This window comes from Camellia sinensis, chromosome 12, assembly GCF_055761805.1.
Source record: "Camellia sinensis isolate YWXY chromosome 12, ASM5576180v1, whole genome shotgun sequence".
NCBI classification, from domain to species: domain Eukaryota; kingdom Viridiplantae; phylum Streptophyta; class Magnoliopsida; order Ericales; family Theaceae; genus Camellia; species Camellia sinensis.
In genome coordinates this window covers 49,775,504-49,792,714 of record NC_138972.1, presented here as the reverse complement: position 1 = coordinate 49,792,714, position 17,211 = coordinate 49,775,504, and the positions used below count along the sequence as shown (strand labels likewise).

General features: G+C 38.9%; 1 protein-coding gene across 1 annotated transcript; it reads left to right on the top strand.

Moving 5' to 3' along the window:
• The first annotated feature begins 2,582 nt into the window (after positions 1–2,582).
• On the top strand, positions 2,583–8,349 carry LOC145803555 (uncharacterized). Its single transcript, XM_082896854.1, has 3 exons — positions 2,583–2,695; positions 3,845–4,188; positions 7,973–8,349. Exons 1-3 carry the CDS (start codon positions 2,583–2,585, stop codon positions 8,194–8,196), a joined length of 681 nt encoding a protein of 226 aa, XP_082752980.1. The 3' UTR covers positions 8,197–8,349.
• The last annotated feature ends 8,862 nt before the right edge of the window (positions 8,350–17,211 follow it).

The window sequence follows — 17,211 nt, the reverse complement described above, 5'->3', positions numbered from 1 at the left end:
AAAGGTTTATTATCAAAATCATGATTGCCATTCTTTTTTAGAAACAAAAATGATCTGGTCATATAACTATAGATATTCAAATAATTTGATTTTTTTTATTAATGATATGTTCAACAATTCTAAAAAAAATAAATTACTCTTATCATCAAAAGACACTAGGGATGAACCCACCAAAACCCTCACAATAGCACCTTATTGGCACAATAGGGACCTTCTCCCCAGCAGTCCGAGAAAACTAGGAGAGATTGTTGTAATGCATATGATTTTGTTGGATTTCGAGTGGCAACTTAATTAGAATGTGTTTGATTTGGTGATGATGCAATTCTCTTTAGCAGTTTATTGATGTAACACTGACATGTACCATTCTTATTACATAAGTGAAAAAATTTTTGCTGATAAAAAAATAATTAAAAATAAATAGGAAGACCTTGGGTTTAGCCCAGTGATCTTATAGCCACACCTTAGAGTGTGGTAAAGAAAATGTCAATGGTTCAAACTGTAATAAAACACAAGCGAACTTTACTAACAAACTAATATTCTACCAAACAAAAATAAAAAATAAAAAATAAAAAAATAAAAAATAAAAAATAAATAAATTCTACACTATTATAAAAAGAAGTCTAGAGTTATTATTTATGCCTCATTTTTTTTTTTAGTTTTCTCAAAATATTCCAATAGCGATTATGCGTTACATTTAGTTTTTTTTTATTGTTATTATTATTTTTTATTGCCAGTTATACAGGCAATTATGAATTCAATTTTTAATTTTTTTTTCTATTCTCTGAATTATTAGTCTTTTTAGATTCATAAAATGTTTTAATTTTAAAATTTGAATTCAATCATACATTTCACATATTTTTAATACAAAAAAAAAAAAAGAAAAAGAAAAAAGAGAAGAAGAAAACGAAACAAAACAAAAAGTAAAACAAACCTAGCCTAGAGTTAAAGCTATACCGTTGGGTTTGGAGAAATGAACATTACTTTGATCTGTGGACTGTAGGTGTAGAAAAGAGACTATAAATAAGGGCCTTTCCCATGCATTTCAAGACACACACTCCGTCCTTCAAAACAAAGAAAACCATCCATTTCCCTTCTTACAATACAAAACAAGAAGCATGGCCTTCTATCCTTCAAAGCTCATCCTTTCCCTCCTTTTTGTTGTTGCCACAGCAGCATCCGTAGCCCACAGCATCCCGGTCGTGGGCCAGCAGCTGTCACTGTCAATAGCAGGTCGGGTGGTTTGCACTGTCCCGGGAACTAACTGTACTACCTGCCCAGGGATTGCTGGGGTTAACGTGACTTTGTCGTGCAACGGAGGTCGAACAATCCTTGCACAGGCCATCACAACCCGTCGAGGGTTAGTGAATCTCGCCCTATCGGTTCCAGGTGTTCCTCTCTTGGGCCAATTGCAGCAATGCCTTGTCTATGTGAAACTCCCCGTCGCCGCTTGCAATGTTTTCCCTCGCACCAGAACCCTACGTTCTCCCCTTATCTTTGTGAACGTTGTATCTCGACCCGCTGGTCTAACTGCCTACCTCACTTTCGAATTACCTACTCTTGTTGCTTGATTTTCATGACACTACCGCTATATATATCTGTGCACATGCTTTGCTTTGCTTTATGCTTTGCTTTGTGCATGGATGAATACTTCTACTTTTAATTAAGTTAACTAGAGGCCATGTATACATACAACATGGTTCACTCCTCCTACAGATTGTGAGTTGAACCTTTTATAATAAGTTGTAATAATGGCTTCTCAAATAAGGAGAAGAGAGTCTCTGTTTGTTTTTACTTATTAATAGATGTGATATCGTTCAACAACTTTGATTCTGCGAATTTTTACTCTACTTTCTCTGCATTAATTATGGTTTCACAGAAGTTGTCACAAAATTAGACTAGTGTTCTAATCTTTAAAGGAAAACGTTTTCATGATGTAGGAGTTCCTACAATTCAACCAATGTGGTGTCGTATGATTGTGAGATTACACAATTTAAGAAAACATGTATTTCGACTTCTAATTATTTTAGCTAACTTGTTTATCTTTTTTGTAATTAAATTATTATCTAAAAATATAATATTCAATTTTGGTAATTTTTCTATTTATTAATTTATTTTTATTTATTTAGTTTTTGCACTATAAAATTATTCCATAGTTATAATGCACAATTAGTATAATTTATTTATTTTTGATTATGCAAAGAAATAATTTAATTGATATAAAAAGTTAGTACAAGGTACGGGTAGCATCATCGCGATAGCCTGTTCATTTATAAAATTCAATTGGGCCATTTTTCATAATCTCTTATCGATAAGAGTTATTATCGGCCAGAGATCTTAACTATTTAGTCCAATTCAACTTTCAATTGGAGACAAGGCAAATCCCCAAATTAAAATATTCACTCAAAGTCCAAACTGAAGGTAAAGGGCCCAAAAGAAAAGGAAAGAAAACATCTAAGTAATTAAAGAAAGAAAGGGAAGCCTACTATCAACTCTCATCATATATAAATGAGGCTCTGCTATTGAAATGGTGGTGGAGGTATAAGGTGGATGAAAATGCTCTATGGAAACAAGTATTGGTTAGCATGTATGGTTCTCAAGGGGGAAGATGGCTACCTGAGTTGATCACTGCAGATGAAGGGAAGGTTTCCAGGATTTGGAGTGACATTTTGCATGTAGTAAGTTCTAACTATCGACTGTATGATTTTTATGTAAGTAATATAAGGTTAGAGATTGGTGATGGCTGTAGAATTCAATTTTGGAATGACAGGTGGCACATGAATATTCTAATTAAAGAGGAATTTTCTAGGTTGTTTAGCCTATCCATGGATAAGGACGGATCTCTGAATGAGTTTGCTCAAGGAAGGCAGAGTTCTAGGGAGTGGGTGTTCAACTTTAGAAGACCCCTTTTACCTTGGGAGGAGGAAGGGGTTATTAGATTACAAGGGATGCTGTCAAATACTTCATATCATAGTTCAAATAGCCATGATACATTGATCTGGGGGGCTGCCTAAAGCTAGGTGTGGGTATAGGTTGAAAGTAGCTAAGTGGTTGTGGCAAAATGTAGCTCCACCAAAGGTACAATTTTTTGGATGGTTAGCTTGGAAAGACAAGGTTAAAATAGCAGGGTTCTTGCACAATATTGGGGTCATTAGAAGCAGTGAAGACTCTATGTGCCCCTTTTGCAAAGTTGAGGTTGAAACAGGTCCACATGTGCTTATTCATTGGCCAAGAGTATGGACGGTGTGGTCAGATTTGCTGGATTGATGGGGAATCAGTTGGGTAACACTTGCAAATGTAGAGGGTCTGATGAATTGGTGGATGGGGGTTAAGTTCAAAAAGTTGGAGTTGCAGGTTTGGAAACTGTTACCTTTTGTAATGTTGTGGTCCATTTGGAAGGTAACGAATGAATGTGTATTCAATGGCCTTAATCCGAATTTTGCTGATGTGGAGGAGATTGTAAAAGTAAGAGTGGCAATGTGGGCCAAATCAAGTTTGAAGGGTATCAATTTTTCAATCCATGATATGGTCTCAAACATAAGGGAGGTCAGAGTATGCATTGGTGGAGGTTGAGATGGTCTAAAGCTTTGGAGTGAGGTCTGTTATGCTTACAAGTAGGGTGTGTAGCAGGTTGTTATTCTTGACCTTTGTTGTTTGTTAGTCTTTTTAACTCTCTCAATTATTAGTCTTTTTAGATTCATAAAATGTTTTAATTTTAAAATTTCATTTCAATCATACATTTCACATATATTTAAAAAAAAAAAAAAGTTAAACAAACCTAACCTAGAGTTAAAGCCATATCGTTGGGTTTGGAGAAATGAACATTACTTTGATCTGTGGACTGTAGGTGTAGAAAAGAAATTATAAATAAGGGCCTTTCCCATGCATTTCAAGACACATATTCCGTCCTTCAAAACAAAGAAAACCAACCATTTCCCTTCTTACAATACAAAACAAGAAGCATGGCCCTCTATCCTTCAAAGCTCATCCTTTCCCTACTTTTGGTTGTTGCCACAGCAGCATCCGTAGCCCACAGTATCCTGGTCGTGGGCCAGCGGCTGTCACTGTCAGTAGCAGGTCGGGTGGTTTGCACTGTCCCGGAAACTAATTGTACTACCTGCCCAGGGATTGCTGGGGTTAACGTGACTTTGTCGTGCAACGGAGGCCAAACAATCCTTGCACAGGCCATCTGTAGACGCGCCCGCGTGGGAGGCCCTCGCTACAGTTCGGACTCGATTTGTTGTCGCGGTTCTTAATCTGAACCAAAGAGTCCAAATCCGGCAACTCGTTTTGAGAAACAGATTTTTGAAAAAGTAGTGCCAAACATGGACTGCCTTGCCAGATACAGAGTCGCCACCTAAATATTTTAAAAATGTGGGAATTTAGGAAACCTTGACTCGGTGCCGAAGGCCACGTGTCCGTCATCACCAAAGTTGCCTTGGCTCGGGAACTTGGGTACGATCGGGGAAGGTCAGCTATGAGCACCCCCCTCTCGCCCGATCTGAAGACCGGCCTCTACTAACCGTGATATCCAGTTTTGAAAACATTATGTGTTCTTATTCCATTTATTAGCCTAGAATTACTATGTTATGCGCACAGCACACAAGTATAGACTAGATTGCCTAATTTGGAAATAAACATTGCATGTCCGTTCGTTTTGAAAAACGTTTTGGAATTTGCTACTCGCAAGTAGGCTAAAATACGGATTTCAACGAGTTTTTTCAACTCAGACAATCCAACCTTCACCCACAGGCATTCAAACAGTTCATCACATAAGCATCTAGCCACATGGTAAACATGCTGTCATGATAGCATTCACACTCATGCGAGATGCTAAAGCATAAATACTTACATCGTACTCCGTGCCAAAACAATAAACTAGTTAGCCAACATGCATGGTCCTAGTTCATGTCAAATTGTCTAATGCAACACATACATGATGCACTTAGAATAGGCTCGGCTAACCATAAGCATGGCTTGTGAAATGCAGTCAATTGATGCATGTCTTCAATTTGGAATTGAAGTACAAATGTAGTTAGCATGATGCGCCGAGCCCGGTGCACGCAAGACAAATGTATGGATGCACGCATGCATAGCATAAGGTATGCTAATTTTAAATATGCCCTAGTCTACCATCATAAGCAGGTAAATAAAAGGGAAGAAAGACGTGAGGTTGGAAGACATGCACACACTCACGCAAACTTATTACACAATTGCCCTCACTCGGAGGGTCCGAATAAATATTACAGTCCGAATAATAAACAAATAAATTATTACAGAATTTCTAATTTATTAAAAGAATGAATGCAAAGAGGAGAAGGGTGGCCACAGCCTCCGCCTCGGGATGCGCGAACGATGCATGCTCGAGCCCGTCTTGCTCAGAAAGCCCGTACCATACCATTGCTGCCTCTGTTTTCACTGCCTTGCTTCTCTGAAAAATGCCAAAGTTCTGGGACAGGTTCTTTGCACACTGCAGAATATCATCGGCTGGAAGAAATGCCCGCCGGCCGTTTTAAAATACCCACCGGCGGTTGATGAAGCCATCGGCCCATGAAGGATTGCCGGTCGGCATTATATGCTGCCGGTCGGCAGATACTTCCTGCAGAAGACAGTTTTGACAGCAACAGAGGACAGACAGTATATAGCATGGGATTTCAAGCACATGTAAGCATGGTCATGTTCCCCATCATGTATTGAACTCAGGGAAGCGTGGCCCTCGATCCTCGAGCCATCAATTGTGCATGATAGCCCAAGAGATCAAGCTTGCCATTTGATGTAAAAATGCATGCAACACACAAATGAAGACCAAGACCTTATCATGCCGAAGTCAAAGGCCCCGGTGACCTAAAGTTAAGACACGTTGCATCACTTATGGTATGAACGCTCCTTAACCCTCCCACTTGGTTTGACACCCCAAACCAAGTAATGCAATGCAAGTTATGCAAACATGACTCAAAAAATGCAACATAATACTAATTATGCAAGGCATGCCAAATGCCATGCAACTACTATGGCAAATATGCAATGCTAGACATGCAAGATGCAAATGTGATGCAAATGTAGACCAATATGCCATAAGGCTATCATGGGACAACACATTAATGAACCAAATAAGCAACAAGCATATGATAAGCATGCAATGGTGGCCTTAAACCATAAAGGGGCAGACCTTAATCCTCCTCAAAACAGTGGCCAAAAGTGCCCAAAATGGTGGGCAAACACTCATGCCAACACACAAAACAATGGACCTAAGGCTAAGGCACAAAAAGAGGCACTTTACTTCCACCAACATGACCATTCATGGCATGAATTAGACAAGCAAAAACAGAATTTTAGCATGCAAAAATGGACTCCAAAAACCACTAATATGGCAGCTAAAGTGGCTCCAATGAGATGCATGCACCAAAGCTCATTTCTAGGCATAAAAGGGCACATCCTCAAAGCATGAAAGAGGTCACATATGCAAGCATACAAACATGATTTATGGGCTGAAATATGATCCTAAATGATGCCAAATCATGAGGATGGTCTAAGCTACGCATGCTAGAGGCCAATATGCTCAAGGCTTGCAGGCCAAAACACAAAGAGAGGACACCGAACATGGCAAGCATGGCAGAAACAAATGGCCAACAGGCCTTAAACATGTTAAAATAATACCAACACCTTCATGAAATTAGGCTAACACATGCAAGAATCATGACCTAAACACAAGATGCATTTCTAGGCCAAATAGAGGAATGTAAAGCAAGTATATTAGGCATGCAAAAGGGCACAAGTCCGACCAAAAACAGAGATAATATGTGACCTAAAGACACCCAAAAAGCTCTGAAATAGGGCCAAAATCAATCAAGCATGCAAGTTGCCCTTTAACCCAAAAGACAAGGAAATTAGGCAATGAAGGGAGAGGGTGTCCCTCCCCTATACAAGAATTCAAACCACCTTCCTCACCACTGAAAATCCACTGGTTTTCAGTGGTGAGAAGACCAAGACACTCAAGCAAACAAAGCCTCACAAAGGAAACACCAAAAAGGCCAAATAAGGCCTAAGAGGTTGAGTTCGAACTCAAACCACAAAACACCCTCTATGAAAGTTCTTAAGAATGAAAATACAAGCCTTTTTTATGTTATGAACAAAACTTAAATCAGCAAGCAAGATAGGAAAAAAGCTAGTGCAAGTTTGGGGAATCTAAAGCAAAGTGATTACCCTTGAAGCACACTTGAAGAACAGTTGGTCCAGCCCTCTTCTTTTGATCAAAATCAGTTCAAAAGCTCAAGAATCAACCCTCAAAGTGACTCAATCTCGGAGCAAGGTGTAATGGTGTGTGTATTAGTGCAAAAGTGAGGTAAAACACACTTTTGGGCTGCCAAACACACACTAAAGGAGGAGAGAGAGGGAAATATAGAGAGAGATGGTATATCTATGTATAAGCTCTGGTTTTCCTTTAAAATTTTCCAACCAAGAACAAGGAGAAGACCTCTCCTCTTATAGAAGTCCCTCTTGCAAAGCTTACACAACAAGCTTGCTTAGAGGGAAATCCCTCCATACACGTGTATGAAGGGAAACAGAGTTGGTGCCAGCTATCACAGCTGGCACAAAATATCTACATAAAGTAGATGAACAGTAGTCGGCTACCCAAAATTGCCATTTTGACAAAAAGGAGTGCCGACCGGCAACAAATAATGCCGACCGGCAATATACATTGCCGATGGCAACAAAACACCAGCCGGTGGCCTCCGGCCATGGCCGGTGATGTGTGGGGATGCCTCACAAGGAATTCCCTGCCCCTCCAAGACAAAAAACAAGTGTTTGGTGCAAGACCAGACACTAAACGGTCGAGTTCGGAGATCCTGAGGCAAGGCGTGTAGCCGAGACCTCCGGGAACTCCAAACGGACACAAACATGGATGATCACCGGGTGTTCAAATGGTGACGTCCAAGTCTTGAGGACGGTCAAAAATGGGGTGTCTACACCATCACAACCCGTGGAGGGTTAGTGAATCTCATCCTATCAGCTCCAGTTGTTCCTTTCTTTGGCCAATCGCAGCAATGCTTGGTCTATGTGAAACTCCCCATCGCCGCTTACAATGTTTTCCCTCTCACCGGAATCCTATGTTATCCCCTTACCTTTGTGAACATTGTACAAGGAGCCGCTGGTCCAATTATCCACTTGACTTTGGGCGCATCTGTTCTTGTTAACTAGAAGCCATATATACATACAATACAACATGGTTCACTCCTCCTACAGATTGTGAGTTGAACTTTTTATAATAAGTTGTAATAATGGCTTCTCAAATAAGGAGAAGAGAGTCTCTGTTTGTTTTTGCTTATTAATAGATGTGATATCGTTCAACAACTTTGATTCTGCGAATTTTTACTCTACTTTCTCTGCATTAATTATGGTTTCACAGAAGTTGTCACAAAATTAGACTAGTGTTCTAATCTTTAAAGGAAAACGTTTTCATGATGTAGGAGTTCCTACAATTCAACCAATGTGGTATCGTACGATTGTGAGATTACACAATTTAAGAAAACATGCATTTCGAATTCTAATTATTTTAGGTCACTTGTTTATCTTTTTTGTACTTAAATTATTATCTGAAAATATAATATTCAATGTTGGAAATTTTTCTATTTATTAATTTATTTTTATTTATTTAGTTTTTGAACTATAAAATTATTCCACAGTTATATTGCATAATTAGTATAATTTATTTATTTTTGATTATGTAAAGAAATAATTTAATTGATAAAAAAGTTAGTATAAGGTAGGGGTAGCATCGTCGTGATAGCCTGCTCATTTATAAAATTCAATTGGGCCATTTTTCATAAACTCTTATCGATAAGAGTTTTTCATTTAATGATTATTCTCGGCCAGAGATCTCAACTATTTAGTCCAATTCAACTTTCAATAGGAGACAAGGCAAATCCCCAAATTAAAATATTCACTCAAAGACCAAACTAAAGGTAAAGGGCCCAAAAGAAAAGGAAAGAAAACATTTACACAATTAAAGAAAGAAAGGAAGGAAGGCCTACTATCAACTCTTGTCATATATAAATGAGGCTCTGCTATTGAAAGGGTGGTGGAGGTATAGGGTGGATGAAAATGCTCTGTGGAAACAAGTATTGGTTAGCAAGTATGGTTCTCAAGGGGGAAGATGGCTACTTGAGTTGATCACTGTAGATGAAGGGAAGGTTTCCAGGATTTAGAGTGACATTGTGCATGTAGTAAGTTCTAACTATCCACTGTATGATTTTTATGTAAGTAATATGAGGTTAGAGATTGGTGATAGCTGTAGAATTCAGTTTTTGAATGACAAGTGGCACATGAATATTCTAATTAAAGAGGAATTTCCTAGGTTGTGTAGCCTATCCGTGGATAAGGACAGATCTCTGAATGAGATTGCTCAAAGAAGGCAGAGTTCTGGGGAGTGGGTGTTCAACTTTAGAAGACCCCCTTTAGCTTGGGAGGAGGAGGAGGTTATTAGATTACAAGGGATGCTGTCAAATGCTTCATATCATAGTTCAAATAGCCATGATACATTGATCTGGGGGGCTGCCTAAAGCTAGGTGTGGGTATAGGTTGAAAGGAGCTAAGTGGTTGTGGCAAAATGTAGCTCCACCAAAGGTACAATTTTTTGGATGGTTAGCTTGGAAAGACAAGGTCAAAATAGCAGGGTTCTTGCACAATATTTGGGTCATTAGAAGCAGTGAAGACTTTATGTGCCCCTTTTGCAAAGCTAAGGTTAAAACTGGTCCCACTACAACAAAAGTGTGTTTTTACGGCTCTACATTAACGACATACAATAAATGCAAGCCGTGGTTTCTCACTTTTACGATTTTCTTTTTTTTTGCATGTCGTAAATAATTTCCCAACCACGATGTGTCTATTGCGTAGGCCGTGAATGCTAATAATGATGATTTTTTTACGGCTTGCAATATTAGCCGTAAATAATAAAACTTTTTACGACGTGCATATGTATAGACACCACATTTTTTGACCGCCCTCAAGACTTAGACGTCATCGTTTGAACACTCGATGATCATCCATGTTCGTGTTCGTCTTGAGTTCTCGGAGGTTTCGGTCGTGCGCCTTGCCTCAAGACCTCTCGACTTACTTGTTTTGTGCTTGGTTGTATACCAAACACTTGTGTTTTTGCTTCTGAGGGTAGGGAATGGCTTGTTGGCCATCCCCACACCTCACCGGCCTTGGCTTGATGCCACCGGCCCTGTTTTCTTGCTACCGGCCAAATATTTTGGTCGGTCGGCAATGTTTTTGGTCGGTCGGACATTTTTGTTAGTCAATCGGCCACATTTTCCAGCTGACCCCTTTCCATCTGCCTTTGGCAAATATTTTATGCCACCTATCACAGCTGGCATCCACAATACACCCCCTCCATACACGTGTATGGAGGGATTTGCTCCCTTATGTTAGCTTCTCCAAGAAGCTTAGGAATTGGATTCCTATAAGAGGAGACCCTCTCCTCCCTTTCCAGAGGTTGAAGAAATCTGATATATATGATATATATCACTCTCTCTCTCTATATCTCCCTCTTGCTCTCTCTTGATTTGTGTGTGTAAAAGTGTTCTAAAGGGGTTTTTGTTCTTAGTTTTGCACTAAGACACCTAGTGTTACACCATACTTCGGTCACTGAGGTCTTGAGGGGTTGATTTCAGAGTTTTTGAGTTAGTTTTGATCAAAAGGAAGTGCTGAGGTTGGTGTTCTTGAAGTATTCTTCAAGGGTGAGAACTTTCCCTTTTTATTCCCCATTTTTGCACAAGATTTTAGCCTATCTTGCATGCTGTTTTGAGCTTAGTGTATAGCTGATAAAAGTTATGTTCTTTTATGCTTTTAATATTTGTTTAAGATCACTTTTGTATTTGGGTTGTTTACATCCTCTTAGGCCTTGTTTGGCCTCTTTTTGTGCCTTTCTCTTAGGGCTTTGGAACCCGTTTATTTCGACTTTCTCACCACTGAAATCCAAAGGATTTTCAGTGGTGAAGAAGTGGTTTTGAAGTCATGTATAGGGGAGGGACACCCCTCTCCCTTTGTGCCTCATTTACTTGCATTTAGGGCTCATAAAGGTAGCATGTTTGCTTAGCTTTATTTGGCTTCATTTCAGTGGGTATTTGGTGTTAGTTTATCATATTATACCTCTATTTTTGGTCGGATTGATAGCCTATTGCATGCATCATGCACTTGCTTTGTAATCCCCTCTATTGTCATAACATGTAGCATGCATTTAGACTATCATGCTTGCATGTTTTAGCTTGACTTCATGAAACTTTTAGCCATGTTGTGACATGTTTAAGCTCTATTTGTTGTTGATTTGGTCATGTTTGCCATGTTTTGTATAGCCACCATGCATTTTAGCTTGTTAGCTTTGGGTGTGTGAGTCATGAGCATGCTTTATTTGAGCTATTTCAGTGATTTGGAATCCCTTATCATGCTATTTCAGTCCATGTTCCATGCTTGTATGCTTGCATTTACCATCCTTTCAATACTTTGAAGAGTTGTTGTTTTATGCTTTGAAAAGGGGTCATTGTGCATGCCTCTTTGTTCAAGTCTTTGGGCAGCCATATCAGTGGGTTTTGGGACTCATTTTGGCATATTATAGCTCTGTTTTTCATTGCCTAAACCATGCCATGTTTGGTTAAGGTAGTTGTAGTGGAATACTTTCTTTGTAGTCTTGAATGCCCTTGTTTTGGTGCCTATTTCTTAGCATGTTTTGGTCATGTTCCATGCATGTCCTAGCCTTATTTTGGTCTGTCGTAGGACTGATTTAAGTCATTTTGGTTCTTTGAGGCTTGGTTGGTATGACCATAGCTTGACCCCCTTTTGTTAGCCTCAAGTTTTGGCCTTCATTGCATGCCTTACTAACATGGCTTGGTTGATTTGGCATCATCCTTTACACATTTTCAGAGCTTAGCATGCATGTCATTTGTCTACATTAGTCTCTTTTTAAATGTGTTTAAAAGTTTCCCTTTCCATGCTTAAGTGATAGGCTAGTTGGCATGCATGTTTGCTTTGCATTTTGGTGCTTACATCCATCACTTTTGGCCACTGATTTTGGCATGCTTAAGAGCTACCCATGTTAGTGTAAGTCCATCTCACCATGTTGTTGCATGCTTGTTTCATTTTGCATGTTGTTGCATGCTATACATGTTCACATGTTTAGGTTGTATGCCTATTGCCTATTGCCTATTGCATGCTTGTGTTGCTTTGTTAAGTTCATCATGCATGTATTACATTGGTCTAAGTATACTTGCCTTTACATGTTATTAAATGTTAGCCTATTGACATGTTGTTGCATGCTCATCCATCTTGCATACTTGTTAAGTTACATGCTTGTTTGCATGCTTGTCTTTGCATATTGTTATATGCTAGTTGCCTTGTATAGCATTGTTGCTTGCATGCTCATGTTGCATTAGTTTGCTTGCATGCCTAGGTTGCATAGCATTGTGTGCGCATCCCTTGCCTCTTGAATCAATCATCATAGAGGTTGGGGTCCTTATGTGTTTTTGTGCATTTCATTTGATATCAAATTGCACACTTGGCGCCTTTGGCCATCATGCATTAAAATACGTGATTAGTGGCCCGATGGTCGAGAACAAAACCCCATTGAGTTCATAGCATGATAGGGAGGGTGGTCGTGCATACATTGTCTTGTAAATTCCTTGCCATGCACTGTCTGTCCTCTGCTGCAGCAAAAACAGAGTCATGCAAGAACAGATGACCGGTCGGCCCTCTTCAGTGTCGGCCGGCTACCAAAGTCCAGCCGATGGCCCCACTTTTGGTCGGTGACCACTTCCTAATGGCCGGTGGTCCTATCTTTTGGCCGGTGACATCCCATAGTGTTCTGGGAGTGGTTCAGAAGTAACCTTAGGATTTTCACAATTATCAGAGGTGCAGAACAGTGCAAACAAAGGCAACAGAGGCATGGCAACGGGTTTCCGAGCAAGGCAAATCAAGTATGCATCATCCAATCATTCTGAGGCGGAGCTGTGGCGGCCTTTTCAATTTCATACTTAGTTTATTTTGTAATTAATTTGTTAATTAATTAAGGGTCTGTAATAATTAATTAGCTAGAGTAGTTAATTTTTTATTTGGTTTGTATTATTCTTTCGGACCCTCCGAGAGAGGGCGAATTTTGTAATAAGCGTGTGTGTGTGTGATGCATGTCTTCCAACCCCACGTCTTTCTCCCTTTTACTTACCTGCTTTCAATGGTTAGTCTTAGGGCACATTTTAATTAGCATACTTATGATAGCATGTTTGCATACATTCATTCGTATTGCACGCACCGGGCTCGGCGCATCATACTAATTGTATAGTATTTCAATTCCAACTTGAATACGTGTATCGAGTTGTCGCATTTCATATGCCATTCTTAGGGTAGCCGAGCCTATCTTACTTGCATTTTGCATGCATTGCATTAGCCATTGCTAACATGAACTAGGATCGTGCATGATTACTAACTAGTTTCTTGTTTTGACTCAGAGAACACTGTGAGTGTTTATGCTTTAGCATCTTGCATGTATGTGAATGTTAACATGACAGCATGCTTGCCATGAGGCTAATTGCTTATGTGATATAACTGCCTAAATGCTTGTGGGTGAAAGTTGGGTTGCTTGAATTTGAATAATTCATTGAAATCCGTGTTTTAGCCTACTTGCGAGTAGCAAACTTCAAACTATTTCCAAACAAACGGATATGCGATGCTTTGTTCCAAATTAGGCGATCTAGTCTATACTTGTGTGTTGTGCGTATCACATAGTAATTCTAGGCTAATAACCGGAATAAGAACGCATAATGTTTTCAAAACTCGATATCATGCTTAGTACAGGCCGATCTTCGGATCGGGCAAGCGGGGGTGCTCATAGTTAACCTTCCCCAATCGTACCCAAGTTCCCGAGCCGAGGCAACTTTGGTGATGACGGATACGTGGCCTTAGGCAATGAGTCATGGTTTCCTAAATTCCCCCAAAATAAATATTTAGGTGGCGACTCTGTATCTGGCAAAGTAGTCCATGTTTGGCACTTCTTTCTTAAAAATCTGTTTTCCAAAACGATTTGCCGGATTTGGACTCTTTGGTGATTTATCAATCTCACATCGCACATTGTGAGATTAGATTCAAAACCGTGACATATTGAGTCCGAACTGTGGAAAAGCATAAGCCCTCGAGGGTGCGGCCAAAATATGGCATGCCGTTAATACATTAACTATACACGACACGCGTACACCGGCCATTAAAAATATTGAACATTTCACAGTGCACAAAAAGTCAGTCGTTAAAAATATTACACTTTTTACGGCGCACAAAAAGTAAGCCGTTAAAAAATACACTTTCCACGACGCACATATGATAGCCGTTAAAAATGCTGTACTTTTCACGACACGCAATTTCTGTCGTGAATAATATGACCAAAATAAAAATGGGCCCCAAAATAAAAATTTTAAGCACCAAACACAAAAAAATAAATAAAAATAAAAATAAAAATAAAAAATCCCATCTCTTCAACCCCCAAATTAGAAACCCTAACCTGCTACTCTTTATCATCAACCGATCATACCTTACAGACTCCTCTACACTCGATCCAAATCAGAAACTCTTCACTTCCTCTCTCTCTCTCTCTCTCTCTCTCTCTCCCCTCTGCCTCCGACGCCACTGCCACTGTGACTGCCGCGCCGCCGCCATCACCTCCGTTACCGTCCTCTCTCTCTCTTCTCAGCCTGTTGCTTCAGGACATCGACGACAATCTCCCCGCCATCTCTCTCTCTTCTCAACCTCGGCTGCAATCTCAAGCACCATGATCGGCACTTCCTTCCTCCAAAACTGACCGGTGACCAGCCTCCGATGGCTTCCTAATGTGGGTTAGTCTTTGTTTGAAGTCAAGACAGGGCGTGGGGCCAGGATAACAGCCATGGCTACATACAAAGTGAAGCTCATAACTCCAGAGGGACCACAAGAATTTGAGTGCCATGTATACATACAATACAACATGGTTCACTCCTCCTACAGATTGTGAGTTGAACTTTTTATAATAAGTTGTAATAATGGCTTCTCAAATAAGGAGAAGAGAGTCTCTGTTTATTTTTACTTATTAATAGATGTGATATCGTTCAACAACTTTGATTCTGCGAATTTTTACTCTACTTTCTCTGCATTAATTATGGTTTCACAGAAGTTGTCACAAAATTAGACTAGCGTTCTAATCTTTAAAGGAAAACGTTTTCATGATGTAGGAGTTCCTACAATTCAACGAATGTGGTATCGTACGATTGTGAGATTACACAATTTAAGAAAACATGTATTTCGAATTCTAATTATTTTAGGTAACTTGCTTATCTTTTTTGTAATTAAATTATTATCTAAAAATATAAAATTCAATGTTGGCAATTTTTCTATTTATTAATGTATTTTTATTTATTTAGTTTTTGCACTATAAAATTATTCTACAGTTATATTGCCCAATTAGTATAATTTATTTATTTTTAATTATGTAAAGAAATAATTTAATTGATATAAAAAGTTAGAACAAGGTACGGGTAGCATCATCGCGATAGCCCGCTCATTTATAAAATATAGTAAAGAAAATATACAAAAATTATATATATACTTCTTCTTTCTTTCTTTTTTTTATCAGCATATATATACTTCTTTTTAGGGTCTAAATTAAAGCATTTTGTTAAAATTATAATTATTTTACCATTGAATTTGGTTAACATTCTAAATTCAAATAATAAGTAAAAAAATATAAACAATTTAATATCCAAAAAAAAAAAATTTAATAACTCATATCTATTGTGTTAAGTGTGCAGGCTTAGGATTTGAAATTTTTCTAGAGACTAGACTGGAAATGACTAGATTAGACTTGATGTCAGGTTGGGCAAAGCTTGAGATGACATATATCATCTTATTATATAATACAAGCCCGGATAGAACAGATTAGCAACCTGATAAGCCACCAGCCCCTCGGCCCACTCAAGCCAAGGCTTCAGCCAAGAAATCTCCAGTCGTGCAACAAGCTCCACATGCTGCATTAGCTTATACCAGTGAATTCTAGCACATGTGTAAATAAGGTAGAGGTAGTTAGTTTGTTAGGAATTAACCACAAGTAGTTAAGTGTTGGTCAGGCAGTTATGGTTAGGTTACCCATTACCTACTGTTGTATATAAATAGATCTTCTCTGTATTTGATTTGTTAATAAGAATAATATCAAGAACTCAAATTCTCTTTATGGTATCAAAGCCCTAAGCTCCTACGAGCACTGCTTTTCAAGAAGCTCATCATTGGTTTCTTCCATCACCATAGGTGTACCAGAAGGTGTACTAGAGTCATTTTCTGCAACTCCTTCAAACCTCACACTGTTGATCTCAAATCTTAATGCATTTGTTACTATCAAGCTTGATTCATCCAATTACATAGTTTGGGAGAATCAATTTTACAACATCTTAAGAGCAACCAAGCTTCTTGGCTATGTGGATGGATATGAGGTATGTCCTTCACCAGTTATCTTAGATTAAAAAAATCTCTAAGTTCTGAATCCAAAGCATACTCTGTGGACTACAATTGATGCACATCTCTCAAGTTGCATAACAGCAACTCTATCACCTTCACTCTTCACATCTGTGATTCACTGTCAAACTAGTCATGATGTTTGGCATACTCTTGTCAAAAGGTTTACTTCTCTTTCTCGATCTCATATCTATCAACTGAAGAACAAATTAAGTCATATTGTTAAGAAAGTATCAACTATGGATGAATATCTGGACAAATTCAAAGTCCTTGCAGATCAACTTGCTTTGGCTTCATCATCTGTTGATGATGAGGATTTAGTCCTTTTAATTCTGAATGGATTACCTGAGGAATATAATGCTTTCAAAACTACTATAAGAGCTAGATCAGATCCTATTGTTGTGGCTCAACTCTGCTCTCTTCTGTGTTCTGAATCTATTCATATAGAGTCTTTTCTTAAGCATCAACAAGCTTCAGAAATACCAGGATCTGCTGCCTATATTGCTCCTCGAGGACATTATTCTAATAAAGGTAGTCAGAAAGGCTATTATAGGGGCAGTGGCACTTTCAGAGGAAGGGATGGAGGTAGGTTTCAAGGTCAGGTGTCTAGTCACAATCAGAGAGGATCAAATCAATTTCAGAAAAGAAGATATAGCTCTGCACACAACACATGACCTAGCTCTAGCTCTGCAAACAACA